Source organism: Scyliorhinus canicula, chromosome 18, assembly GCF_902713615.1.
Source record: "Scyliorhinus canicula chromosome 18, sScyCan1.1, whole genome shotgun sequence".
Taxonomy (NCBI): Eukaryota; Metazoa; Chordata; class Chondrichthyes; order Carcharhiniformes; family Scyliorhinidae; genus Scyliorhinus; species Scyliorhinus canicula.
In genome coordinates this window covers 85172313-85199949 of record NC_052163.1, presented here as the reverse complement: position 1 = coordinate 85199949, position 27637 = coordinate 85172313, and the positions used below count along the sequence as shown (strand labels likewise).

The window sequence follows — 27637 nt, the reverse complement described above, 5'->3', positions numbered from 1 at the left end:
CAAGTTTCCACTGTCAGGAGATGCCAGTGTTGCAGCTGTACTGATCAGTTTGGCTAGCTATGGAGCACAGATCTGCAGCATTCTCCAGAACATTTTAACTGCATTGATTTCGAAAAGATTAGAAACAATACTCTTGTACAAGCCAAATGCAAGAGTTCCATGCAAATTGCTACGGGGATTCTACAATTATATTAACTTGGAAGTCAACAATTAAAAAAGTGACTTGACTTGGTGCTATACTAGGATTTTCCCCAAGAGGAGCATCATAATCTGGATCTTCAAATAGAAGATTTAGATACTTAAAACAATACACCAGTACAACCAGTGTTCTACTGATAAGTAAAGAAAGACTATGCTCACCTTATATAATCCAAACCCTGGGTCAATGAGATCAGGCTGAGTGGATGTTCCTGCCTGTCCATCCAATTCCATAGCAGCTTCACCATTATTAGAGTTCTTGTCTGATTCACTTTGTGCAGAACCACATCCAGAGTCTGTGTCAGACAGCTCTGCATCCTTTTCTTTTCTAGTGATGCCTTTTGATACAACTTGATCAACCTGGCGAATAAGCAGCTGGATGATATCATTAAGTCCCACGTTATAGTCAAAAAGTGAATGGGCATCTTCCATCTAAAAAGGAGAGAGATTAGCCAGATTAGACAGTCATTACGGTACTATCTGAATTCAGAATTTGCATTTATCTCTTCACATCTGAGCTACATTTAAAGGTAATACTGTATATTTGATATCACCAAAGAACCATCATATAAAAAGCAATAGAAGCTGGGAAGGAATAGAAAATATTGTTTAAAAAAAAACTAAATTTAAAGTACCCAATTCTTTTTTTCCCCAATTAAGGGGCAATTTAGCATGGCCAATCCACCTACCTGCACACCTTTGGGTTGTGGAGGTGAGAACCACGCAGACATGAGGAGAATGTGCAAACTCCACAGATAGCGACCCGGGATCAAACCCAGCTCTCCTTGCGTGAGGCAGCAGTGCTAACCACTGCGCTACCGTGCCGCCCTATTGTTTTCTCTTTAATTGCTAAACTAGTATTACAGCCAACAGTAGCAATTGCAGTTACTGCATAGAAGTACCTTCCGTCATCAAACAGTGTCTGTTTAAATTAAAAATCCTGAAATGCAAAAAGCAGTCCATTCACAAGCAGAGTTTCTAATCTACATAACCATGCTTTTAACATGGGATGAAAACCATGCAACCACACATGCTCCAAAGCGGGAAACATATGAGGGCGGGTTCTATTAGGCATCTGACCACATACATTTTACTGTCACTCTAGAAACTCAGGACTGTTAGTGATACTGTAATAGGATTCAAGATCCTAGGTTAGAAATTCTTTTTTACTTTTGCTGTGACACCATATGATCTGGCCCCATGGAAATTTCAGTGAAGCAAGACAACAGAGTGGGGGAAGAATACAACAACTTGCAAATAAGCCAAGCAAATTCCACACGCTGACCACTCTGGGTGAAGAAATTATGACGCTCCTACGGTCTACCCTGTATCCTCAGACTGTGACCCTTGGTTCTGGACACTCCACCATTGGAAACATCCTTCTTGCATCCTCCCCACCCTTCTTCTGAACTCCAGCGAATACAATCCTAACCGGCTCAATGTCTCATTGGTCCTGCCACCCCAGGAATTAATTTGGCAAACCTCCTCTAGAACAAGAACACCCTTCCTCAGATAAGGAGGCCAAAACTGCACACAAGATTCCAGGTGTGGCCTCAGCAAGGACTTGTATAATTGTAGCAAGCCATCCCTGCTCCTGAACTTTCTCTCACTATGAATGCCAACATCCCATTTGCCTCTTGTATCACCAGCTGCACCTGCATGCTTGCCTTCAGGGACTGGCATGAGGCCATTCAGGCCTCGTTACACAGTCCCCTCTCTTAATTTATGGCCATTCAGATAATAATGTCTTCCCATTTGAGACGAGTGAAATAAATTCAGCATCTACCCAACATTATAGCCAATACAGAATGAATATATATTTTAAAATGTAATAAACTCTAGATTACTACAACCAGCCATTAAAAGCAGATTTCACTATATCAGGAATTAAGCTTCATTTTAACACAGCACCATCCTGTGGCAAGAATCTAACATCTCAGTAAAGTTTTTCTTCACTCTGGTATATGAATCACTGGACAAAATACATGTCCAAATTATCTCCTGATATCTATGCCTTTCCAAACCTGATAAATTATTCAGAGACAGGGCAGTTATCCACTCTAAAACCTTCACCAAGCCCAATGAACTACCAGTAGGAGCTGCGAGCAAATAAAGAGCAGAGGTTCCCAAACTTTTTTTAAAATGCAATGGTACACCTTTATACCACAAAGAATTGAGACACAGCTATATTCTCCAACTAAACTGCCCTCTAGCAAAAGCCTTTCATCTCCAAAGCCTCCTAAATATAATAATAAAGATTAAAAACCATGTCAAGTTACATCTAATGCAATTTTCATTGTGTAGGCTTACAACTGGTGGCAAGGCTTTCATTGTATGTCAAACACAATATTTTTATTGAAAATTTTTAAAAGCGTTTCCTGTTAAAGATTTCAAACTTGTTCATTTTTATGTCTGCATTTCTCAACGAGGAAGTTCATAAATGAAGGAAATACTATAAGCAGTCTGACAACATTAACTGACACTTGGGCCTGCCTCTGTGAGCAGTCCCTTGATCCAACGAGGAACCGATGACAGGGAAACTCGCAGGTCTGTTCCACTGACAGATGCCTCTTTTTAAAAAAAAAAGATAAGCCAGCTTTGAGAATGCCAACTCGCACAGGTAGATTGTGGAAAACGCTAAGAGTGCTATGAGAGCGTAATCTGAAAGAGATGGATATTCTTGTCCTGCAATGCACTCAGAGGCATCTCTGCAAACTTCAGTTTCAGTGTACAAACCACCCTGAGTTCTACAAATTCCTCTTATTCTTTTCATGACAATTTCTACGATTCAAGAGAAAGCGAACTAAATGGATCACGTACCCAGTCAGTGTCTTCCATTATCGTGGAGGGGAAGTAACATTCAAACTTATCTTTTTTTTAAAAAATGAATTTACAGTAGCCAATTATTTTTTTCCAATTAAGGGGCAATTTAGCATGACCAATCCACCCACCCTTCACATGGGGAAACATGGGGAAAATGTGTAAATTCCACACGGACAGTGACCCCGAATCAAACCCGGATTCTCAACGCTGCGATGCAGCAGTGCTAACCACTGTGCCGCCATCAAACTTATCTTTTAGTGTTTTAGGCATGTGGAGATATGGTAAACATGGTTTTTCCAGCAGGATTTGCTGATGCCAACTTGAACATCTCAATTGATGCACTTGCTACTTTTTCCTGCCAAGGAACCAGTTTTGAACTGAAATCCTGAAGTTTATCTGTAGCAATCAGAATGTTCTTTTTTTTAATCCCTGTATGTTAACATTCGGCTTATTCAGATAACCGAATGTATCCGGAAGATATGCAAGCTTAGCACACCAAGAATCATCACATATTATATCGGTGTGTGGCAACTCATGCAGAGCTGAAAACTCTTTCACCTAGTTACAAAGCTCATAAACACAAGGGGACCTTTCCACAAGACAGCCATTGCAAAAGTAAAGCCTGGCACTCAGCTCCCATTTTTTCACACAAAAAAGTAAACAAGCATGATTTCAATGTATGTGACTTCCCATAATTCACAATTTCCACTGTATAGCCTAACACTACAGCTAACTCAGATGGCATTGTTTTGACAACAAAGATTTCACGGTGCAGGTTACAGCGAGTGACCTGTATGTCAGGATTCCGTTCTTTCACCTTACTCACAGGTCTTATGACTTTTCCCATCATGGGAGCAGCTCCATCAATGCAGATGCTATTTCACTTGGTCCAGTCCAAGATAGTTTCTCTCTAAATAAGCATAGCACATGTGACAGAAAATATTTCACCTGGTCTTTGATAGAATCCCCATCAATATCCTGACTTTGGCTAAGAGCTGGCAGTGCTTGCTAATACCCATGGAGTCAATCTGCAGGGAGGGGGTGGCACGGTGACACATGGTGCCTGACACATGACACACTTATGCCCCATGGCACTGAGGACGCAGGTTTTATTCCAGCCCTAGGTCACTGCCCATTCTCCCAGTGTCTGCGTGAGTCTCACCCCCACAGCCCAAAGATGTGCAGGGTAGCTGGATTGCCACTCTAAATTGCCCCTTAATTGGAAATAAAAAGAATTGGGTACTCCAATTTTTTTTTTTATAAAGTCAATCTGCAGGGCAAATATTTTCACTCATTTCTAATCTCTGTTCAATATCAAACAACATTTTGTCAATGCGATGTTGATTGTATGATCAAAAAGATTAACTCAGCTGCCGACATTAGGTCTGCCAGCTTGAAACGGTATTGTGAAAGTAGAGTTTCAGCAATGGTGTGTGGCTTAGTTCGCCTCCTAGGGACTTACGGTGGCGGTGACGTGCTGAGCAGATGCACATCAGGTGGCTCGCCTCCCAACCAGACCCAAAATACTGAATTTTATGAGATTTCTGGCCCAAAAACCTCAAAACTCTCCCAAACCTAGATGGGACGAAGAACACAGTGGAGAAGATGATCCCGGCAAACAGCAGCTCAAAGAGCCGACGAGAAGACAGAAGCAGCGGAAAGAGGTACAAGCAACAGGCGGACAGACCAGCAGACCCACGAGGTAAGGTGGAAGCCCCGGTAAACCAGGAGCAGGGAAGACTAGCGATCTGAACGGTGGAACCAGAGCGAACGTCGCCATCTCCCCTCACACCAGGGAAAAGTTTCCTAAAACAAAACTGGCTGCCATGAAGAAGGCGATACAAAATGGAGCTCATGTGATGGTGAAGGAAGCGATGGCCTCCCTCCAGCGTACAATAGACAGCCTGGGGAAGAAGGTGGAAGCACAGGAAAGAACAATCCTGGACCTGGAAAAGACATAATTTGATCAGAGCGACAGGATCGTGGCCCACAGAACTCGACAGGGCACACCGGCCAAAACCCAAAATAAGGGGAGCAGCCGAAAGCGATCAGCGCTAAGTTGCACCAGTACCAGGAAAAGATCCTGAGGTAGGCCCGACAAACAAAGTTATGCACATGGGAAGGACACAGAATCAGGATCTACCAATACATTGGGGCAGACCTTGCCAAAAAAAAAGGAAAAGTTCAATAAGGCAAAATCGGCACTCAACAGAGCGAGGTTCGCATGCTGTTCCCGGCCAGACTCTGGATCACATATCAGGGGAAGGAATACTACTTTGGTACCCAGGCGGAGGCCGACGAGTTCGTCAGAGCGATCAGTCCAGAGAGGGAACAAACTCGGCAGCGGTGAGGGCACGCCGAAAAATGTACTGCAGTGGGAAGAACGAACGGGACCAGAGACAACTGTGTGGACTTTGTGTTTGCGCGGGACTGTGCTGTCTCGCTTTCAGTTTAAAGTTTGAAGCCAGAGAGAACGGAGCGATGACACGGGAAGCAGGAGAAGGAGGGAATGGAGGCAGACAGACAGAACAGATATGGGGCTGAACCAGCCCATGGAGGGGAGCCACTGTATTAACTGAGAGGGCTAGCACGGGAAGACAGGTAGTAAGGAGGGGGGGGGGGGGGGGGGGGGGGGTCGTGGAGCACCTCCGAGGGGAGAGGGTGCGTCTGGCCAGAGGGAAGGGGGGTGGGGAGGGAGTCACAGAACAGACAGGGGACAAAATAGGGAATGGTTGGCAGCAAGATAGGCACAGGATTCAGCATGAAGCAGGCAGAGAAATCAAGACAGCCACTTTGGAGGGTCCCTAAACAAAGGGAGACCCCGGAATGCAGGATCGCGCCCACGTGGCGTACACACAGTTGCCGGCCATGTTGGGTGCCCTCTGGACAAAGGGAAACCCCGGAGCGCAGGGGCCCAACCTCATGGTGAGAACAGCGACCACGGCCATTTTGGACGACCTCCTAACAAAGGGAAACCCCAGAGTGCTGGGGCGCATCCAACAGGTAAATATGGTTGATCCTGCAAGAACGGGGGTACAAAAATCTTCCACCAGGATAGTCACCTGGAATGTAAGGGGACTTAATGGCCCAGTGAAAAGATCCAGAGTATTCATCCACTTGAGAAGCCTGAAGGGCTGACATAATCTACCTACAGGAGACACAACTGAGGGAGGACAGGCGACTGGTAAGGAAGGGCTGGGTGGGATAGACGTACCATTCATGCTACAGGACCTGGGCTTGGGGAGTAGTCATACTGATCAACAAGAGGACGGGATTTACTGAGACCAGGACTGTTGTGGACCCAAGGGGACGCTACATCATGGTCAGCGGAGTCCTGGAAGGGCCACCGGTAGTGCCGGTGAAAGTGTACGCTCCCAACTGGGACGACAGAATTTATTAAGACCATGGCGGACATTACTAACATTGGCACACAGCGACTGATAAATGGAGGGAGACTTTAACTGCGTGAAAGACCCGCTCACCCACCGATCGAGGAAAAAAAAACAGGCACGGCGAAGGAACTGGGATCATTTATGGAGCAGTGGATCCATGGAGGTTCCTACACCTGAGAGAAAAGGAATTCTCGTTCTTTTCACCAGTACACGAGGTATACACCCGTATTGACTCCTTTGCAGTGGGGAAATCGGTGCTACCAGGAATTGTAGGAACGGAATACTCCGCAATCGTCATCTCTGACCACGTTCCACGCTATGTGCATATGAGGTTGGAGACGGGTTGTGCCCAACGCCCCACATGGAGGCTAGACAAGGATCTCCAGGCCGACAAAGGATTTCTGCCAGCAAACATCACAGGCATTCGGCGACGACGTGAATAACAACCGGAATCGGCAGGTCTCACCCTCCACGTTCTGGGAGCCACTCAAGGTTGTGATCAGAGTGGAAATTATAGCCTACAAGGCACGTAGAGACAGGGAAGAGGGTGGCCAGTCAACGGCTGATCGACGCCATCTTGGAAGTCGACAGAAAAGTATTCCGCCGCCTTAGTCCCACATCCAAGGGACATGTTTGCAGACTCTCTGGCAAGAGGCTGGTTTAGCTCACTGGGCTAAATCGCTGGCTTTGAAAGCAGACCAACAGCACGGTTCGATTCCCGTACCAGCCTCCCCGGACAGGCGCCGGAATGTGGCGACTAGGGGCTTTTCACAGTAACTTCATTTGAAGCCTACTTGTGACAATAAGCGATTTTCATTTTCATTTCTTTGTCACCTACAATAACACAGGCCGCAATCTCACCGATACCCAAAAAATACAACGGCCCGTAGGAATGTGGATCATATAGACCCATTTCACTGCTAAACGTGGACACGAAAATACTAGCAAAGGCCCCGGCCAAAGGGCTGGAGAGCTGCGCACCAGAGTTGGTTGCAGAGGACCAGACGGGCTTTGTCAAGGGTAGGCAGCAAACAGCAGTGATCATCTCTCTGGACGCAGAAAAGGTCTTCAACAGAAGCAATTGGAAGTAGCTCCTTGGGTAACTGGAACGGTTTGGGCTAGGAGCATGATTCACCACCTGGGTGAAACTCCTGTACAACGGCCCCAAGACGAGTGTTCAACCACCAGCGCTAAATACGTCCAGCTGCACAGAGGCACAAGGCAGGGTTGCCCACCTTCCCCGCTCCTGTTTGCCCTAGCAATCGAACTCCCGGCGATAGCACAAAATTAAGGGCAGCCTGGCATGAGCAAACCTGCAGTAGTACCACTGGGCGGCAACAGTGGAAAGAGGGAGGGGATGGGCACACAAACCCAACTTGGGAGTGGGTGCGGATGAAGGAGGCCTCCTGCAAGTGAGTGATTAGGGTGTGAGGGTGAAGCTATGCCAAAATGTATCAATCTTCGGGGTATCAGAGCAGCCAGAGCTACACATAGGGAAGAGGACCGATGCCCTAGCTTTTGCTTCCATAATCGCACGCCAGAGAATCCTGCTCAGCTCACGATCAGCAGCACTACCCATGGTTGCAGACTGGCTGGCAGACCTTTTGTAATTTCTCCACTTGGAGAAAATTCAAATACACCGTTCGAAGGTAGGCTTCCTTAAAGCGTGGGGGCAATTTGTCAGCCTGTTCCAAAACCTGTTCACGACCACCAACAACCAGTAGAGAGGAAAACTAAAAAGTAAAAAAGGAACATCGGGGGACACACAATCCAAGGGACAGGGGGGGTGAAGAGAGAGCCTCAGAGGGACAAAAGAAACAACACGAAGGGGGTAAACCCCCCGCTCCTCCATCCACAAGATGGGCACGGCCGAAATTGGCAGGGGGATGGGGGGGAACAACCCCCCTCCCCAGAACAAGCAGGGGGGCATCGGGGGAGGGGTAAAGAGGATTGTATGCCGGCAAACTGTAAATAGATATACATAAGAAAGGAGGAATCTTGTAAGGGGTCTAGTTTGAGGGCTATGGTGATGTCAGCGTTGCCAATGGATCCAAGTAGGTATTCAAGGAGCTCAGTGGTGCAGTCTACGGTGAAGATATGGAATCAGTTGAGGAGGCATTTTAGGGTGGAAGGGATTTTGGTGCTAACGCCGCTGTGTAAGAATAATGGGCTTGAGCGTGTGGGGGGGGGGGTGTAGTGTATACAGGAGGTGGAGGGAAATGGGGCTGGTCAAGGTGAGGGATCTGTATTTGGAGGAAGGGTTCGCCAGTTTGGAAGAGCTAAGGGAGAGGGTAGAGCAGCCAGGGGGGAGTGAGTTCAGGTGTCTGCAGGTTAGGGACTTTGCGCGAAAGGTATGGACCCCTAACCTAGGCTGCCGGGATACACCCTGCTGGAGGATGGATGCTTCTGGATGTGGAAGGAGAGGGAAGAATTGGGGATATATACACAAGAGGCTGGGGGAGCAGGGAGGCGAGTGGGTGGTGAAAATCAAGGAAATGGGAAGCGGAATTGAGAGGTGAGATCAATTGGGCAGTATGGAGTAAGACACTGGGTAGGGTAAACGGGACCACCTCTTGTGCAAGGATGAGCCTGGTACAGTTTAAGGTGGTGCACATGACTCGGGCGAGAATGTGTGGCTTCTTTCAGGAGGTAGCAGATGAGTGCGAGAGGTGTGGGCGGGGGCCAGCGAATCACACGCACATATTTTGGGGCTGCGAAAAATTGAGAAGATTCTGGACGGGACCTCTGAAGAAGGAGGTGGACCTGGACCTCTGGTGGCGATATTTGGGATTTCAGAGCTCATGGAGAGGAGGAAGACCGATGTTTTGGCCTTCACCTCTCCGATTGCATGGCGGGGAATTTTGCCAGAGTGGCAATCGGCATCGCCACCGGGGGTAGTGGCTTGGTTGGGTGACCTGTATGACTTCCTGCGATCAGAGAAGATAAAGTATGAATTAAGGGGCTCTTAAGGGAGGTTTGAGGAAAGGTGGGGGATGTCTGTGACCGTGTTTGATGGGCTGTTCGTCACAGGGGAGGTGAAAAAGGGGAAAAATTCTGTGCAGACTGTATAGTTGATTGTTGGAAGTATGTTTCTCAGGGTGTTTATTCGCTGTAACCTGGTTTGACACACGTTTATAATAAAATGCATTAAAAAAAGATAGACATAAGAAAAACCATCGTACTGTACAGTAAACAAACATGAACGTCAATGTATATAATATTGAAAGTGCCAATATATATATTTTAAAGTAGTTTTCCTCCTGTGCACTACTCGACACCTACTCCATCATATGTTGATTTTGCTTTGCTTTTGTTCTCTCAAGCGCTTGAAGTACTGTATATCCAAGCTGGAGAGCGAATGCTGTTTTATATTGAAATGGTGCTTCAAATTACTTGGTACGATTATAGCATTTGAAAACTTGTCCCTACAAATTATGCATTCTGGGACAAGGCAAGAGGCATCACCAGTCCACTAAATTCCAACGGCCAAGTAGCTGTTGCTGTACTGTGTATGAACCTCATTATTTCTCCTTATGTTCCGTTCTTTCAGCCATATGCAAATCAGAATAGGACCCTTCACCCAGAACTTGCCCATGGCAAGCTGTGGTCAAACATACCACACTGCCAAATAAATGTCAAGCATCAACTTACAAACACAACTTAGCTCGGTGGCCATGCTAAGCCAAAAACTACTCCTCGAAATGTGTATCCTTGCTCCAACACCATGCAGTTACCAACCTTCAGTTGCCTTCTTGGATCTTCAGGGCTTCTTTTTGGGTTTCTTCGCCTAGTAGGGCTTCTCCTGAGCCCATCTGCTCTTTCTGGCCTTTACTTCAAATGGAGTGTTTCTCCTTTTCTTAATTTTATTGGTTCCTCTTTCTTACCTCTATCTTCTTCCCTTACTGCAAAGTTTTTTAAAAAAACCTTCCCAGCCACCCCGTTTCTCCCAGGGTTTTTGTTCTCTTTTTGTGCGAGCACACGGGGCCTTAAACGTCAGCTCCGTAATCAGCATCTCCAGGACCTGGAAAAGCTCAGTTTTCCTGCGCAGGCACCAGCCGAGAAAGGCCACATGTGCGCATCTGGAATTTTTTGTGAAAACAATAATCAGGCCCATGCACCTCACCAAAGTAAAAACGTGTACAGCCCTTTCCTAGCCAGTGCATGCATTTGGGGTGGGGGGGGGGGGGGGGGGGGGGGGCAGGGCAGAGGTTCATCGGGATTTAGTTTATTTATACTAATTTTTTTTATCATTTTGAATCTTATTTTACAGCACAACACATGGCAGATCAGTTGGGAACCTCTACTCTAGAGGAAGACAAAATGTACTGCACCGTATTAAGTGCTTTGCAGAAGCAACTTCCAAAAATTGATTACACCATAGTTCTGCAATTCTATACATGACTTTTGAAGTGTGTCTGGAAGTAACACTGCTAAGCCACTGCAAGTTTTCACTTTTGCATCTTATTGCCGTCAGGTTACTTCAACATGCCCAACTAAGTGACCAGTTGTAGGGCAGTGTGGAATGGAAATCTGAGAAACAGGACAGATATGGAATTATGTTAAGAATGTTAAAACAAAACACATATCGGTAGACCATCAGACCACCATTCCAATAAGATTCTTCGCGGGGCAGAGAGGCAAAAGCCACAACATCGGCCTTCTACCCCTCCATCAGCGCCGGCTTCTTCGATGTCCCAAATATCGCCACCAATGGTCCACCCACACTTCTCTGCACTCCTTGGAAGAACCCACTCATTCTTGCCCGAGTCATATGCAGCCTATGTGCCACCCTGAACTGTATCATGCCCATCCGCGCACGAGGAACTCGTGTTTACCCTTCAATGCCCCAGTTTGAAATAATTTGTCACCAGATCAAAGTTCTGCAACTCAACAGAATTATGGGGGCATCTTCACTTAACTGCAGTTCTAGGAAGGGACTCATCCCTCACCGTTGTTAACCCATAGGGATGGGCAATAAATGCCTACTTTGCTAGTCATGTCTACATCCTGACTTTTTTTTTTAAAACCCCAACTGAGATATTCTGTGAATCCCACACACATATTCAAATGCTAATTATAGTTATACATAAATATTTCTGCTGTTCACCAAAAGAAAAGAGAATTTAGCAACCTACTTTCCATTCTAGAATTTATGGTTGCAAAATGTTTTAAAGTTCTGAATTCTTGGAACTAGCCCCAATGGTGTCAGCTGAGTAAATACCAATTTATTCATGTTCGTATAGACAGCAAGAATAATTTATTTGATTAAAATAAACTTGCATTTATGTAGCACCTTCCATGATCGTAGGACACCCCAACTTTACAGCTAAAGTCACTCTTGTAATGTAGGAGACACAGCTGCCAATTTGAACACAGCAAACTCCCAGAAATAGGAACATGATAATCACCATAAAATCTGTTACAAGAAATATCCTTTCTGCTCTGCGAAATAGCACCATAAGATCTTTCATGCCTACACCCGAGGGACTAAACAGGATGTTGGTTTAACATCTCATCGGAAAGGCAACGCGATCAACAATACTTAAATTAATTAACCTTCCATCTTCCTGATACGTAATCAGTTAACCGTCAGGTAAACTTGGTGATAACCGTTGTATTTTTAGTCAATTCATCTAATGTTTAATAAATTCAACCTTTTACCATATGCCCAGTTACCATGCAGCAAACAAGATGGGTGGGGGGGAGAAAGAGGTAAACAAACCTGTACCCCAGCAAGAAACAAAGATGCATTTGGCAAAACTTGACACCTGCAAAATCTAGTTTGACCCTCTGTCAGAGAATCAGCTGTCCAAGAAGATGGAAATTCATATATTGGAACCGTGGTTCTCTAGGCGGCGCTCAAACACAAGATCCTTTCTACAATTAAAAGCCCAGAGCATCAAAAAGGGTCGCTAATTCGTCCTAACTGCAAGAAATTTTTAAAAATTGTAAACTTCTCTTTTCAGAACATCGTCTGCTGTAACGCTGTCAGCAGCAAAGGGAGTTGATTCAAAACAAATAAACCGCGGTCCAAAATATGATCCCAGATTTTATGAAGAAATTGCCTGTGAAAGAGTGGCGCCAACTTAAACTTTTAATATTTCCCAGTCCCCGTGTGGTGAATTAAAATTGTTGCTCACGACCCTACACATTATGCAACAGAAACGCAAATAAATGTAATCGCCATGGGGAGGACACAATCCACAGTAGAGGTGAAATCCGTTCCAAGTGCGGCCAATACAAATATTAAATGAGTATCTGCAAGTTAGCGCCTTTTTCTTCACCCAACAACTCCCGCGCAACCAAACATGAATTGGGGGGGGGGGGGTGACTGACATGCTGCCTGGCCAATGAGGAACAGCGCAGCCGGACAATGGCCATGACCCTTTGGCCAATGATGTTGCGATAGCCAGCAGGCTGGGTTGCAGTGTAAACAGCCCGCCTTCGGGAGCAGTTGGAAGAGTTTCTCACTGAAGTTTTAGACCCATTTAAAAAGTTGTTTTAACACGGGATTGTAATGGCGCGGAACGGATGGTCAACCGGCAGGAAAAGAGACAACTTGAAACAAATCCCGATCCCCTCAGTGACGGTTATCGAAGTGCCTCCCCTCCTCTCCAATGATGGGGAGAATTCGGGCTCAGTGGGTTATCTACCCACGGTGGTCAATCCCCGTTTCTCCCGCTCCTCAGCGGCAGATATTAACCCCTGCGGTGCCAGCTTGCATTCCACACTGCCGCAATCTCAACTGTCGCCGAGTTACGACTCATGCGGGTCGACCTTTGTGTCCCGGTGTTGCCGTTGGAAAAAAAGCCGCTCAACACCCCCCCCCCCCCACCTCAACCGGTCGCCGCCGCCATTATCCCCTGGAAAAAGTACCTGTTTCCCCCGATAGAACAGCCGTTGCCGATCCGCCTCCACGCCGAACGCTTCCCGGATCTTTTCCCTCAGCTCCTGCACCAGAGTCAATTTGGAGAGCCCGTCAATGTGCCGGGTCTCCTTGCCGTCCATGGTCCGCACCTGGATCCACATCTTCAGTCACCACCAGCGCTCTTCTACGGCTGTAAAGGTGAATAATGATAATGAGATCGGAGGTGTTGATATATCTCCCCTGATCTCCTTCTCACTGGGAGAGGGGGAAGAAACTTTCCCGCGAATTCGGAGTTTTTTTTGGACCCAACGGATCTCCTCCGCGCGCCGTGTGTCGGATTCAAATCCGCACTCTCCCGCCTTGCGCGAGCCGCCCCTTGGCTCTCCCGCCTATTGCAGCGCGCGCAGTCTCGCCCTGCTCCGATTGGATGGGAGACTGGCAACGTGGAGTAAGGCACGCCCACGTTTGCCTGCGATTACGTCAGGCGGAAATGGGTGTTGCCCCGCCCTCTGAGGAGTAGCAGGGTAGGGGGGTGCGGGTGGTCTTGGTGGCGCCAACCAAATCATGCCATCTGAGGAAAATGTACATATTGGTCTTGGCCGAGGGTGATTGAAAAATGACTAATGAAGGAGGAAACGTTCAGAAAATAGTCCCTCGGGTGACAAGTAGCAGAAAAGTGAGTTTTTGTTCGCCATAAGAAAGCTGCATTCAGCAGGAGCATTCATTTGGCGCCAAAATATCGGGTTGTTTGTGCAGGTTTGGCGGGAAATGGCTCATCGCAATAAGTCCGAGACGGCCACTCCTCTTCCCTCAAACCACATTCATCTCGTTACAGAAAGTTGTAGGTGTCATTCAAAAAAAACTGCACAACACACTTGCATTTATTATTGTCAGGACAACTGTCAATGAAATTATCCTCTTCAACATGGTAGTGTTCATTTCTGATCTCGTTCTTCTGTTGGCAGCTTAAATCCGTTTTTGTCCTCGAGATTGTCATTTACAATCGTGTACATTTTTCTTTGAAATCGATAATTAAATACGTTTTCAACTATCGATAGACTGCTTTCCTTGGAGCGAGGAAGGCTGAGGGGGTATCGGAGGTGTATAAAATTATGAGGGGCAAACAAAATGGATAGGGGGCACAAGGGTTAGAGAGGTATGTATGTAGAAAATCTTTCACGGAAAGGGTGGTTGGAATCTGGAACTCGCTGTCTCAAAGGCTGGTGATAGAGGCGGAAACACTCAACATTTAAGTATTTTGATGAGTATTTGACATGCTATAACATACAAGGTTACAGCCAAGTGCTGAAAAATGGCATTTGGTACTTGATGACATGGACCGAAGGACTTCTTGCTGTAAAAACTGATGCAACGTATGCAGAATTTGAAGTTATTTTGCTGTTACTACAATAAATTGGAAGCACCATTTTGGTACAAAAGCCTCTCATTCTGGAGTGAGGGAGGCTATAACCGACAAATGGTACGTGAAAATTATTAACCCAACAATAGCCATTGCCAGCAAAAATGAAAGGGAGAAACGAGACCTTTAAAGGGGTGAAATCATACTTTATAATATATAGGAACAGGAGTGGGTTAACACCTCACAAAATAGACGAAGGAAATTCATGCAACCATGAGATAACGACCCTGGTGAGGTAAGTGAAATCTAGACCTGAGCCTGAGATGTGTTGCAGAGCCAGGATAGGACTGGCTGTGCCTTACCACATCTTACTTCTAAACTGAGACCTCAGCCTCCTGAGATTCATTGAGGAATACAGCTGGAATATTCTACAATGTTTAATGGTTATATTGTGGGGATTATTTGCCAATTTAACAATACAGTAGTCAGAATGAACTTCAGAAGTAATCAATTGTGCAGCACTTTTGAGATTTTTTAATGCAAAAGAGAGTGGACGGGATCCTCTGTCCTGCCACACCCGTTTTCTGGTGCGGTGTGCCCCTGCCGGCAGCGGGATTCTCCATCCTGGCAGCTGGACTGTGGGGTTTCCCATTGTGGGCACCCTACATCAGCAGGCGTGAGTGTGCTGATGGTGAAACTGAGGATCCCGCTGACGGAGAATCCAGCCCTAAAAGTCCCATGTATTGTTTATTAATAGGACATCACCTCTCACATTGCTGACAGCACGCTCAGGAACAAAGTCATGCCTCATCATTGAGAAGTCTTACAACACCAGGTTAAAGTACAACATGTTTGTTTCAAACACTAGCTTTCGGAGCACTGCTCCTTCGGTGAATGAAGAGGTATATCATCATTGAGGGCAGTGACTTTACTGCCATTGCAATTCTTCCCAATTTTATAAATTAAAGAGCACTGTTTTTAAATTAAATGGGCTTGATCAAAAAAATTATGGAACAAAGTTTTTTAACTCATTAAAAACTTACCCACTTGAGAGTTAAAATCAAGTCCTTCGAAATAAAAACATTACGATTTGATTGTAATAGGGTTGCTCGTTTAATCCATTTGCTTCAATAAAGTTACTAAATTAAAGGTGGATTCATGTATTAATTTAAGTCAATAAAATGATTAGACGGGGTCACATGATGTCAGCCAGAAGCGGCTATGTTTTTGCGGGCTCTGGTGCTTCTCATCTTAATCTTCTTTTAATCCTGACGCACACCCCATAATTATTTGCTTTTGGTGTATATGTCTTGTGCTATGTCCCTGGTAGATCCAGGCTAGATTTTAGCAATGAGCTGAGTTAAGTCAAAAAATCCTCAATTGATTGAGGTGGCTGGATTTCGCCCAGTTCGCAGTGGCGGTATTGCTGGTGAGTGGCCCTACACCTCAGCGGTGCTGTCGTCATCGAGATGATGGCTGGCATTGCAAATTATAATGTGGATAACGGTCTCGGCACCATTCAACAGGTTCTTGGTGCTCCCTTTGATGAACAGTGAAATATCATTAAGCAGAGAAGAGAATCCCGTTACTCGACAGGGCAGATTTCTTGGTGGGAGCTTGCCTTTAATCCTTGGAAATCTTGTTGCATGGTATGTTGATTATCCTGTCCAATTCGGGGAGATGGGGTCGATCAGTGAGTGTTTGTGCGCTGGGTCTCTTGCGAACAGGGGATGCCATGTTTTTGCAATCTTGATTTGAAGGCTGAGCTTTTCAAGTTTGATAGAGCACATTGTATCCATTCTTCGAGACCATGGCCACTGGTCTTTGTCTTGTCATCGATGTTCGTTGAGAGGGCTTGGAAGCGGCTGGACACGTCGGATCGCTGCACCCTGCCGGAGCCTAGATTTCTTGTTTGGGTTTCGGGACGAACGGCGTGGAAGAGGACTTCGGTGGAACTTTGGAAGGATTCTGAATGCTGCTCGACAATCCTGTCATGACTTTGCCCATTTCAAGCTCCATGAATGGTGTTATTACCCTGCAGTTCATCCATAATCCTGAACTTTTATCCCCTAGTGACTATGCTACTGATTTTATGGTCTTGTCTTTTTTCCTGACAAGGATGTACAATATATGAACAAAGGCAGTGATTCTCTGTTATACTGTGTCAGTAGCGTGACGTGAGGTTTGACAGTATTTGTCTAGTTTTGCCTTTTAATGTCTTGTAGTCTTTGCATTTACAAAGAGGGAGTACATTTTTGATACCTTTCACCTCGTTTATAGCCCGACAGCAAGGTGGAGGGTTTGAGATAGCGTTCCAGTGGGGAGATAATAGCCTGTGCTGTGATTTGGCATTGTTTTTTTAATATAAATTTACGTTACCCAATTAATTTTTTTCCCATTAAGGGGCAATTTAGCGTGTTCAATCCACCTACCTTGCACATCTTTGGACTGTGGGGGCGAAACCCATGTAAACATGGGGAGAATGTGCAAACTCCACACGGACAGTGACCCAGAGCCGGGATCAAACATAGGACCTCGGCCCTGTGAGGCAGCAGGGCTAACCCACTGCGCCACCGTGCTGCTCCTGGATCGGTATTGTTGGTGCCCTTCTTCGGTTCAAGGGTAGGCTGAGTGAGAGAGATAGGTGCCCTCCTCCAAGTGGGCTTATATCGTGACATCCTGATTTCTCTTCTTTTGAAGCCAGTGCTCCCCTGAGGGAGGGGCAGTGTTCGGTCTCTGGTGAGGCTATGCTGTTCTGCTCTAGTATTCTTTTTGCGATGGTGCTCGGTGCTGGTCCTTGTCTGCATTCTTTGGCTAATCCCAGTGTCCCTCTCTTTTTGGGGTTAAGTTTCCTTACTTGGTTATGGAAACGTGCTGGTGCAGGCTCCGAATTTGCATGTTGGGGGGGAGGGGGGTTCCCTTATCATTCTTTTAAAAAAATTTTTTTTAGAGTACCCAATTATTTTTTTTCCAATTAAGGGGCAATTTAGCATGGCCAATCCACCTACCCTGCACATCTTTGGGTTGTGAGGGTGAAACCCACGCAGACACGGGGAGAACGTACAAACCACACGGACAGTGACCCAGGGCCGGGATTCGAACCCGGGTCCTCAGCACCGTAGGCAGCAATGCTAACCACTGCGCCATTCTTCTCCTTGTTGGTAGGGTCTCCTCTGTGGAGGACGCCGTGAGTTTTCCAATGTCGATGAAACTGGTGCACTGCCTCTGATGCGGTTAGAGAGGAGTGATATTGGTTATGTAGTGGGTCTTGGCAGGGTGTGGGTATCCTTGATTTACTGACCCCTGATTGCAAGTGTGTACAGTGCCCGGCCATGTCCTGTAGTCTGCTGAGTATCCTGTTGCTCCCCTGAGCCTGGGATGTTCCTTCTTAGCCAGGATGTCCTGAGAGGTCTAGTGAGATTTCGAACGAGCAGCTTTTTCCTTTTTTGTCTTGTGGTGAGGGGCATGCACCAGTGAGTATCCTGGTGGCGTTATCCTGAGATACTCTGCACTTGGTAGTATTTTTTTTATCCTGACATTGTTTGTGCATTGAGAGACGCTGACTGCATTGATTATAATCTGAACCAACTGTGTGAATATTTGTTGTCATCTCTGTATAAATATGTGGAATGATGATCGCTCTGGACTGTGCGGGAGTTTGGGGATTGTTGTGTCTTGTGGTTATATGCAAAATATTCCCTTAGAAATAGTATCCTCGCAAATTTTTGTCTCTGTTATTTTGGGGTTAAAGTGTCCTCGACTGTACTCTTCAAATGTACAAACCAGTCTTGTTTCCAAGACAAGGGCATCATGATGCGTTACTGTTGCCTCTGGTATGACTTGAGCTCGCGGAGTAATTTTCTGGTGCATGCCCGAATGTGGCGCCAAGATCATACCCTGAACACATGTGGGCTGTGTGAGCACTCATTATGTGGGGAGGTGTGCGCCATTTTACCATGCTTCATGGCTTGATCCTCTTCCTCCCTCATTCTCGTGTATCGGTTGGTACATATGGGGGCACCAATTTTAGTGATTATGCTAAACCAACTGTACTGTTCTGTCCTCTTCTGTGTGCTGAAACATTTATGCTGTGCTGTTTCAAACCTGAGAATTGGTTACATTTCAAAACTTCAATAAAAATGCATATTTAAAAATTGATTAAATTTATCTAAAAGGAATGCAATTAAACTTATTCAGAAAATAAAATTAAGGGTGGCACGGTGACAGAAGTTAGCACTGCTACCTCACGGCGCCGAGGACCCAGGTTCGATCCCTGCGCCGGGGGTCACTGTCTTGTGTGGAGTTTGCACATTCTCTCGTGTCTGCATGGGTCTCACACCCACAACCCAAAAATGTGCAGGTTTGGTGGATTGGCCACGCTAAATTGACCCTTAATGGGGGGGGGGGGGGGGATTGGGTACTCTAAATTTATTTAAACAAAGCTTTAAATTTATATTTTTTTTAAAAGGAAAATAAAATGAATAGAATGTTTCTGATGAAATTATTAATAAAATAAAAATGGATACTATTAACGACAAGGGAGCTGCAAGGTGGCGCAGTGGTTAGCACTGCTGCCTAATAGCACTGAGGATCTGGGTTTGATTCCGGCTCCAGGTCACTGTTTGGCCACAGAGTTGATTCGCCTGCCAATGTTGTGTGCAATTAACAGACAATTGTGCAAGGTACTCATGATGGTGCTGGTGCTCATCGAACAATATTTTAGTATGAGCAGAAAATAGTGGAGGGAAAATGTTCGTCTGTTTTAAGCATAATTTGCAGATAGCACACAGGAAACGGGTAATTGGCCAGTCAAGCTACTGGTATCTGTGAAACTATATTCCAGCACATGGAATCATAGAAGAATCATAGAATCCCTGCAGTGCAGAAGGAGGCCATTCCGACCATCAAGTCTGCACCGACTATGAAAGAGAACACTAACCAGGTCCACTCCCCCAGTCTATCCCCTTAACACCACATAACCGTTGCACACTAAGTGCCAATTTATCATGGACAATCCACCTAACCTGCACATCTTTTGGATGTACCCTCGCAAGCTGAATTTGCATTCACAGTTCTGCCGAGGGTTGATATCAGTCAGAGTTGCGGACCTTTGAGAAAGCGTAGAGAAGAAAATTAGAGGTTTAATTCTACTTTTAATTGTACATGGTTGCATGTAAATGATCAGAAACTTCGACCAGATTATTAGTAAAACATTTTACCCAGGTGCCCTTATTTGCTAGGTGAACAAAGGGCAAACACAGGTTTACGATTCAACTCAAATTTATGACAAACACAATAAAACAGTTATTCTCCCAAATTATCCCAACTATAATATGCGGTTAGTACTGCTGCCAGGGACCCGGGTTCAATCCCGGCTTTGGGTGACTGGAGTTTGCACATTCTCCCCGTGTCTGCGTGTGTTTCCTCTGAGTGCTCTGGTTTCCTCCCACAGTCCAAAGATGGGCAGGTTAGATGAATTGACCATGCGACATTGCCCCTTAATGTCAAAAAGGATGTATAGGTTAGAATAAGATAGAGGGGGAGTGAGCTTGGGTGAAGTACTCTTTCAGAGTGTTAGTGCACACGCAATGGGCCGAATGGCCTCCTGCACTGTAGGGATTCTATGCCCAAGGTTCTAATACTACCCGCGCCGATGAGCTTGATCGAGCTGCGGGTCCAATCCTCTTTTAAATAAAGTTAGAGTACCCAATTCTTTTTTTTCCAATTAAGGGACAATTTAGAACATAGAACAGTACAGCACAGAACAGTCCCTTCGGCCCTCGATGTTGTGCCGAGCAATGATCACCCTACTCAAACCCACGTATCCACCCTATACCCGTAACCCAACAACCCTCCCCCTTAACCTTACTTTTTAGGACACTACGGGCAATTTAGCATGGCCAATCCACCTAACCCGCACATCTTTGGACTGTAGGAGGAAACCGGAGCACCCGGAGGAAACCCACGCACACACGGGGAGGACGTGCAGACTCCACACAGACAGTGACTCAGCCGGGAATCGAACCTGGGACCCTGGAGCTGTGAAGCATTTATGCTAACCACCATGCTACCGTGCTTTAGAGTGACCAATCCACCTACCCAGCACATCTTTGGGTTGTGGGGTGAGACCGACGCAGACATGGGGAGAATGTGCAAACTCCACATGGACAGTGACCCGGGGCCGGGACTGAACCCGGCTCCTCGGCGCCATGAGGCAGCAGTTCTAGCAACTGGGCCACTGTGCTGCCCGTGAGTCCAATCCTCTGAGTTGCCGTCGTCTCAGGGCCCTAGTTTGCAACAGTGGATCTTGCACACCTCTTCTATCCGTTCTCTGGTCTGCTGTCAAGTCTTCTCTGTTGCCTCTGCACCGAGTCTTCAGTGCGGAGAGTCTCTAGGTGTCTCTTTGATACCACTCTCCAGAAGTTTCTCTGGCCCTCAACCAATGAGGTCACTGGGCAGGGGTCGCAACACCCAGTAGAGTTACCGATTGCAACTCTGCAGGATACCAGGAGCTCCCCCCCCCCCCCCCCACCCTCCCCTGTCCATTCTCGGGTGCATTGTCCACACGTTACCTTATCCCATATAAGGTAACAGTGGGAAATTAAGGTGCCAGAAAGTCTGGCTGCACCTGGGCAATCCACAACAATCGATCCATTTGAATGGGGCCAGATCTTCTGATCTCCAGTTTACAGGACAAGCCCAGACTTGCCCCGGCTATCTGTCCCTGTCCAGTATATTCTAGTTTGGCTGTTTGATTTTCCATCAGGCCTGTCTGTGGCTCTGACTAGTTTTAATTTAAAGTGTCCAATTTTGTATTGGTCCTAAAATTCAGGCCATTAGGCAGCACAGTGGCGCAGTGGGTTAGCCCTGTTGCCTCACGGAGCCGAGGTCCCAGGTTCGATCCCGGCTCTGGGCCACTGTCCGTGTGGAGTTTGCACATTCTCCCTGTGTTTGCGTGGGTTTCGCCCCCCACAACCCAAAGGTGTGCAGGCTAGGTAGATTGGCCACGCTAAATTGCCCCTTAATTGGAAAAAATGAATTGGGTACGCTAAATTTATTTTAAAAAAAGATTCAGGCCATTGGCCTTTTTTACCACAGCATTTTCTAATGGCCATTTTGCAGTGACACTGGTGGGTGCTGCGAGGCAGATGAGAGCCTCAGATGAAGTTAATACACATCACAGAGAGACCAAAGAAAAAATGTGACAGCAATGATTGTGCAAGCTTATGGAAAAATTCTAGAAGTTTGGAGCCTTTTTCTATGCCTCTATAATATACATACATAGCCAATGATTAATGAGTGGATTGGATTTCCTTTTGGACTTCAGACTTCCCATTACTATTTTACAGTCATCTATTTTTTAAATTTTTGCCTTTTATATCCCCTTCAGAAGCAAAACTTTATTGTTCCAAAGGACCATTCTATCTGAGTCATAGCACAAAGCTAACATGACTTTTTTTACAACCAGTGCTTTGACTTAGTCAATTGAGATGGCAGATTTTCTCACTTTTACAGATTTGTTCTTCATAAAGTTATCCAGCCTCTGCTTCCAAGTGACTCACAGCCAATATGATTACAGTCTTTTTCTGTAAATGGCTACTGATCTGTTCCAGTAAACAATGTAATAGATATCAGATTGTGTGATAATATTGTTTAGGAACTTAGTTTCACACAGGATTAGAACAGAATACTGAGTGTAGAGAAACAAGAGACTTTTAGTATTGGGAGAACATTTAATTTCTCCACAGAGAAGCTCATCAAGTTTCAGACTAAGATCATTTTGCATGCTCTTTTTCCTTTTAACTGTTTCATGTCAGTAAAACATTTATGGCTTTCTTTGTTCCATCTGCATGTTGACTGTTTCCCTACCAATGTGAACAGAAATATAATTGTTGCTATTTAATCATCCATGGGCACAGGGTCACTTCTAAATGTATGGTGATAACACCCATGGACCCCTCAATTACCTCTGTGCTGTCAGAATGCTTGCCAAACATCCAGCCTTGAATGATTATTACATTCCTTCAGTTCAGCACTGAAAAGACCAAAGCCTTCAGTTCCCTCCCACCAGAAACTGTGCTCTGTTGTCACTGACACCTATCCCCTCAGGCTGAACCAGTCATATTGATTCTAAGCTAAACTTTAGACTCCATATTGTTTCTACAGTAAGACTGTTCATGTCTGTCTTCACTCCTAACTAAGCCTTTCCACAACTGAAACTTTTAAAAGTGACAGTGTGTCACCTCCAGACTTAACTAATCGAGTCCATTCCCAACGGGTCCTTCATTTTAACATCCATAAATTTCACATTTCCCAAAGCTTTATTGCATTTTCCCAGCACCTATGTGCTGGCTACCTAGACTCCAAATAACTCAATTTTAAAATAGAAACACAGCTTTAGCCCTACTCTCGTTCCACAGTCTCCTCAAATTCCTCACAAAAACACCTCAATTTCCCACAAACTCCATTCTTTTGACTGCAGCCTCATGTTCATTCTCCCATTCTTTCTGCCGTTGGTGACAGTCTTTACCTGTCTGGGTCCTTTTCTCCAGAATTTCTTCCCTAATATTTAAGGTGCCAGAATATTTTTTTCCTTGACACCTTTTTAAAAAACACCACACAATGTAATTATCCATCCATCTTTCCTAAACTTGGTGCAGCATCTGTCTTCCTGGGGATGTTTTTTAACGTTAGAAGCAATATATAATTAGTAGGTGTTGTTTAGTGCGATCTCCGTAAAGACTAATTTTATAAAAATAAATTCAATCTGAAAGGATGACCCAACATGATTTCACATTTTAAGAGGTTTACCATGCCAAAAAGCACAATTGCCTAAACACTGGGCGGGTTTCTCCTTCCTGCCGGGCCACATTTCAGTTTCACCCCGCCGGCGGGATGCTCCGTTACGCTGGCTGGTCAATGGGGTTTCCCATTGTGGGGCAGCCCCACGCCATCGGGAAACCCCTGGGCTGCTTGCAAAACGGAGCATCCCGATGGCGGAGAATCCAGCCTACTATCTTTGTAGGCAACATAAACTTCAAACAAAAGAATGGGTTACCTCCCTTTCTATTTTCAGCACAACTGAAAAATACCATGAGCGGAATTCTCTCTCTCTCTCTCTCTCTCTCTCGCTCTCTTCCCCCCCCCCCGGCCAGGTGGGAGAATCGCTGGGGCGCCGGGCGAGTCCCGCCACGCTGCCCCAACACCCGCACGCGATTCTCCTACCCCCCAAACCGGCGCGTCGAGATTTACGGCTGGCCGTTCGGAGAATCTCCGCTCGCCGTTTCTAACGGGCGAGCGGCGATTCTCCCCGAGCGGCCTGCCCAATACGACGGGTTCCCGCCGGCACCGTCCACACCTGGTCGCTGCCGGCGGGAACAGCGCGGGTACGCTGGTGTGTCGGGCGGCCTGGGGAGGGGGATCCAGCACTGGGGGGGCCTCAAAAAGGGTCTGGCCCGCGATCTTGCGGAGCGGCCGCGGGGAGGGCGTTAACCGCGCATGCGCGGGTTGGCGCCAGCCAACCTGCACATGCACGGGTGACATCATTTACGCGCGCCGGGCGCGTAATTTACAAGGCGCCGCCCAAGGCTCGGTGCGCGTAAATGATGCGGCGCCACTCCTAGCCCCCTGGGGGTGGCAGAATAGGGGGCGAGGAGCAGCCTCCGATGCCGGAGTGAAACACTCCGGTTTTCACTCCGGCATCGGGACTTAGTCTCCCGATGGGAGAATTTCGCCCCATATCACAGGTATGAGTTACATTGTCCTTTAAAAGACATTCAATTCCGCTGAAATCAGTCAAAAGTGATTCTTAGCTTCTTTTCTTTTCTCAGCCTGACTTCTAATCCAAGAACTGCCCTTCACAGTGAGAGTACCACTGGAGACCCTGCCTCCAATGCTAAATGAATCTTACGGCTTCCTTTTAACTCCTCGCAGGTCAGCATGTGGTGCAGTGGTTAGCACTGGGACTGCGGCGCTGAGGGCCCGGGTTCGAATCTCCGCTACTGTCTGTGTGGAGCTTGCACATTCTCCCCATGTCTACGTTGGTTTCATCCCCACAACCCAAAGATGTGCAGGTTAGGTGGATTGGCCACGCTAAATTGCCCCTTAATTGGGAAAAAAAATAATTGGGTACTCTAAATATGAATAAAAATAAAAGAGCCGGTGCAGACTCAATGGGCCGAGTGGCTTCCTTCTGCATTGTAAATTCTATGTAATCTATGATTAATCTAGGACAAGGTTCGGCACAGCATCGCGGGCCGAAGGGCCTGTTCTGTGCTGTATTTTTCTATGTTCTATGTAAAAACTCCTTGCAAATTTGGTCGTTTCAAACCAAATGCGAACTTCCACCTGCGTTGCGCACAGTGAACCATAGAGACCTTTGGCCTCTAGCTACACTCTCTGTCCGGGAGCCTGGTAGACCACCTGTCTGTAATATTCAGTGAGAATTATGACCTGATATCACAATGGATCTCTCTGTCCCCTTCCCATCTCAAGGACTGTCATCATGGCAACATGAAACACAAGAGCCCTGTAGCCAGGTAGAGATGCTGATTAGTTACTTTTCAGAATCCAACTCTATTGTAGATTGAAAGTAAATGGGCAGTTTAAAGGGCGGCACGATGGCACAGTGCTTAGCACTGCTGCCTCACGGCGCCAAGAACCCGGGTTCAATCCCGGCTCTGTGTCACGGTCCTGTGGTGTTTGCACATTCTCACCATGTCTGCGTGGGTCTAACCTCCACAACACAAAGAGATGTGCAGGGTAGGTGGATTGGCCACGCTAAATTGCCCATTAATCGGGAAAAAATAATTGGGTACTCTAATTTTTTTTTTAAAGAAAGTAAATGGACAGTTGAAAGTATCACTGTTTAAATCCCAACATTCTCACCAACATTCTGGGACTTTGGACTCTCCAACCTACACTATATTAGCATTCAGACTGCTGCAATTGTCTCCAAATGTAAACACCTTGCACCTTCTCAATAAAAACATCTCGGTCCCCTTTAACCTCTGACAGTCGAACCATCCAGTCTTGCTATCACATTGAACCTTTATTAGATGTTTTAATGAAGAGAAAGATTAGAGCAGTGGTGGGCAACTTGTGGCTCCAGGGCCACATACGGCCTACAAGACATTTTGTTGACTGTTGCCCACATGCAGGGTTGCCACATTGCACTGATTTCTGTCATAATCATAATCAAGGATCCCTCCCACCCGGCTTACTCACTTTTCAAACTTCTTCCATCGGGCAGGAGATAGAGAAGTCAGAACACGCACGAGCAGACTCAAAAACAGCTTCTTCCCCACTGTCACCAGACTCCTAAATGACCCTCTTATTGACTGACCGCATTAACACTACACCCTGTATGCTTCAACTGATGCCAATGCTTATGTAGTTACATTGTATATCTTGTGTTGCCCTATTATGTATTCTCATGTATTTTCTTGAATTTTGTTTAATTCCCTTTTCTCCCATGTACTGAATGATCTGTTGAGCTGCTTGCAGAAAAATACTTTTCACTGTACCTCGGTACATGTGACAATAAACAAATCCAATCCAATCCACGTAGTTCTTTTCCTACCAGTATGGCTGAAGTGACACACACCGTAAAGCGAGGGCAAGTGAAGGGAGGTTCATGCAATTTGTACATGACATTGACTGTGAGAGCCGTGTGCTCCCTCCATATCCAAAGTGTAAATATTGCATTTTACCATTTGAGGTTCATGACATTATATAATTCGTGATGAAATATTTTGTATGCATTAAATATATTTAATCTTGGACTTCTGGTGACAGCGGGCGGGAGGCAGCCGCACAATGGTGGGCACCCGTTCGGGAACGGCATTTTCGGGGCTTTAAGCCCGGTCCCAGGGTCCACGGAGGCTGCAAAAGCAGGGAGAAGGCACAGTAAAGGAAAATGTCGAGGGTGAGTGTGGTGAATTATAGACCTAGTAATTCACACTGTGTTGTATTATATGTATTGTGTCCTTGTGGGCTCTGTATACGAGCCGTTGCGCAGCTCTGCCCATAGGGGGAGATGAGGAGTTTGTACTGGGCTCCACCCTTGGCTCCTCCCACTAACCGGAAGTATAAAGCTCTGCAGTCGTGAGCCTACTGCCAGTTCATTTCGTCGCAGGCAGGCTCAGTTGTAAGACTATTAAAACCACTGTTCACTTCCAATCATGTGTCTTGTGAATTGATGGTCTCATCAATTTAATAGTCTTAGGAAACTTGAAGAAAACTACTATGGAATCAGCCCTCAAACCTGACCGACTAGAACTCGACCCGCAGGCTGCAGAGGCGAAATAAATCTTTCTACACTGGCTCAGATGTTTCAAGGCCTACCTGGCTGAATCAAGCACTTCAGAAACTACGGAGGAGCAGAAACTCAGCCTACTGCACGCAAGGGTGAGCCACCGTATCACTACTCAACAGTACTACTCCGTATACGGAGGCCTTGGCCATGCTCGATCGAATGTACGTGAGGCCCATCAACGAGGTCTACGCGCTCCACATTTTTACGACCTGCTGCCAGCGCCCCGCGGAGTCGCTGGATGAATTCCTGCGCGATTTAAAAGCTTTAGCTCGGGACTGCAATTATCAAGCTGTATCAGCCGCCCAACATATGGAGCTCACTGTCCGAGATGTATACGTGGTAGGGCTCGCCAGCGGTTGCTTGAGAAAGGGGCCTAGAACTTGGAAGACACTGTAGAGTTAGCTACAACCATGGAAGTCTCATTCCGCAGCCTCACCTCGTTCCCCGCGGACCAAGCGACCCCATCATGGGCCCCTGACCAGCGACTGCCCCAGGCCTGCGCCGCGGGGCCACCCACCCACTCACCCACTACCCAGCTTCAGCGTGCCATTTTTGTGGGCAGCTCCAACACCCATGGCAGCACTGCCCGGCCTGCAACGCGACCTGCAGCAGCTGCGGTCGCAAAGGACACTATGCCCGGGTCTGCCTGGCGAAGAAAACTCCTACCCCAAACTCTTCTG

General features: G+C 46.4%; 1 protein-coding gene across 1 annotated transcript in view; it reads right to left on the bottom strand.

Moving 5' to 3' along the window:
• Nucleotides 1-13642, bottom strand: part of uhrf1 (ubiquitin-like with PHD and ring finger domains 1) — a 74336-nt gene extending 60694 nt beyond the window's left edge. Inside the window, exons 1-2 of the mRNA XM_038776827.1 lie at nt 13290-13642; nt 361-630 (exon numbers count right to left, since the gene is read on the bottom strand). Of these exons, the coding sequence (XP_038632755.1) occupies nt 361-630; nt 13290-13442 (423 nt within the window). The 5' untranslated portion in view covers nt 13443-13642. The remainder of the gene's footprint in view (nt 1-360; nt 631-13289) is intronic.
• Nucleotides 13643-27637: the final 13995 nt, after the last annotated feature.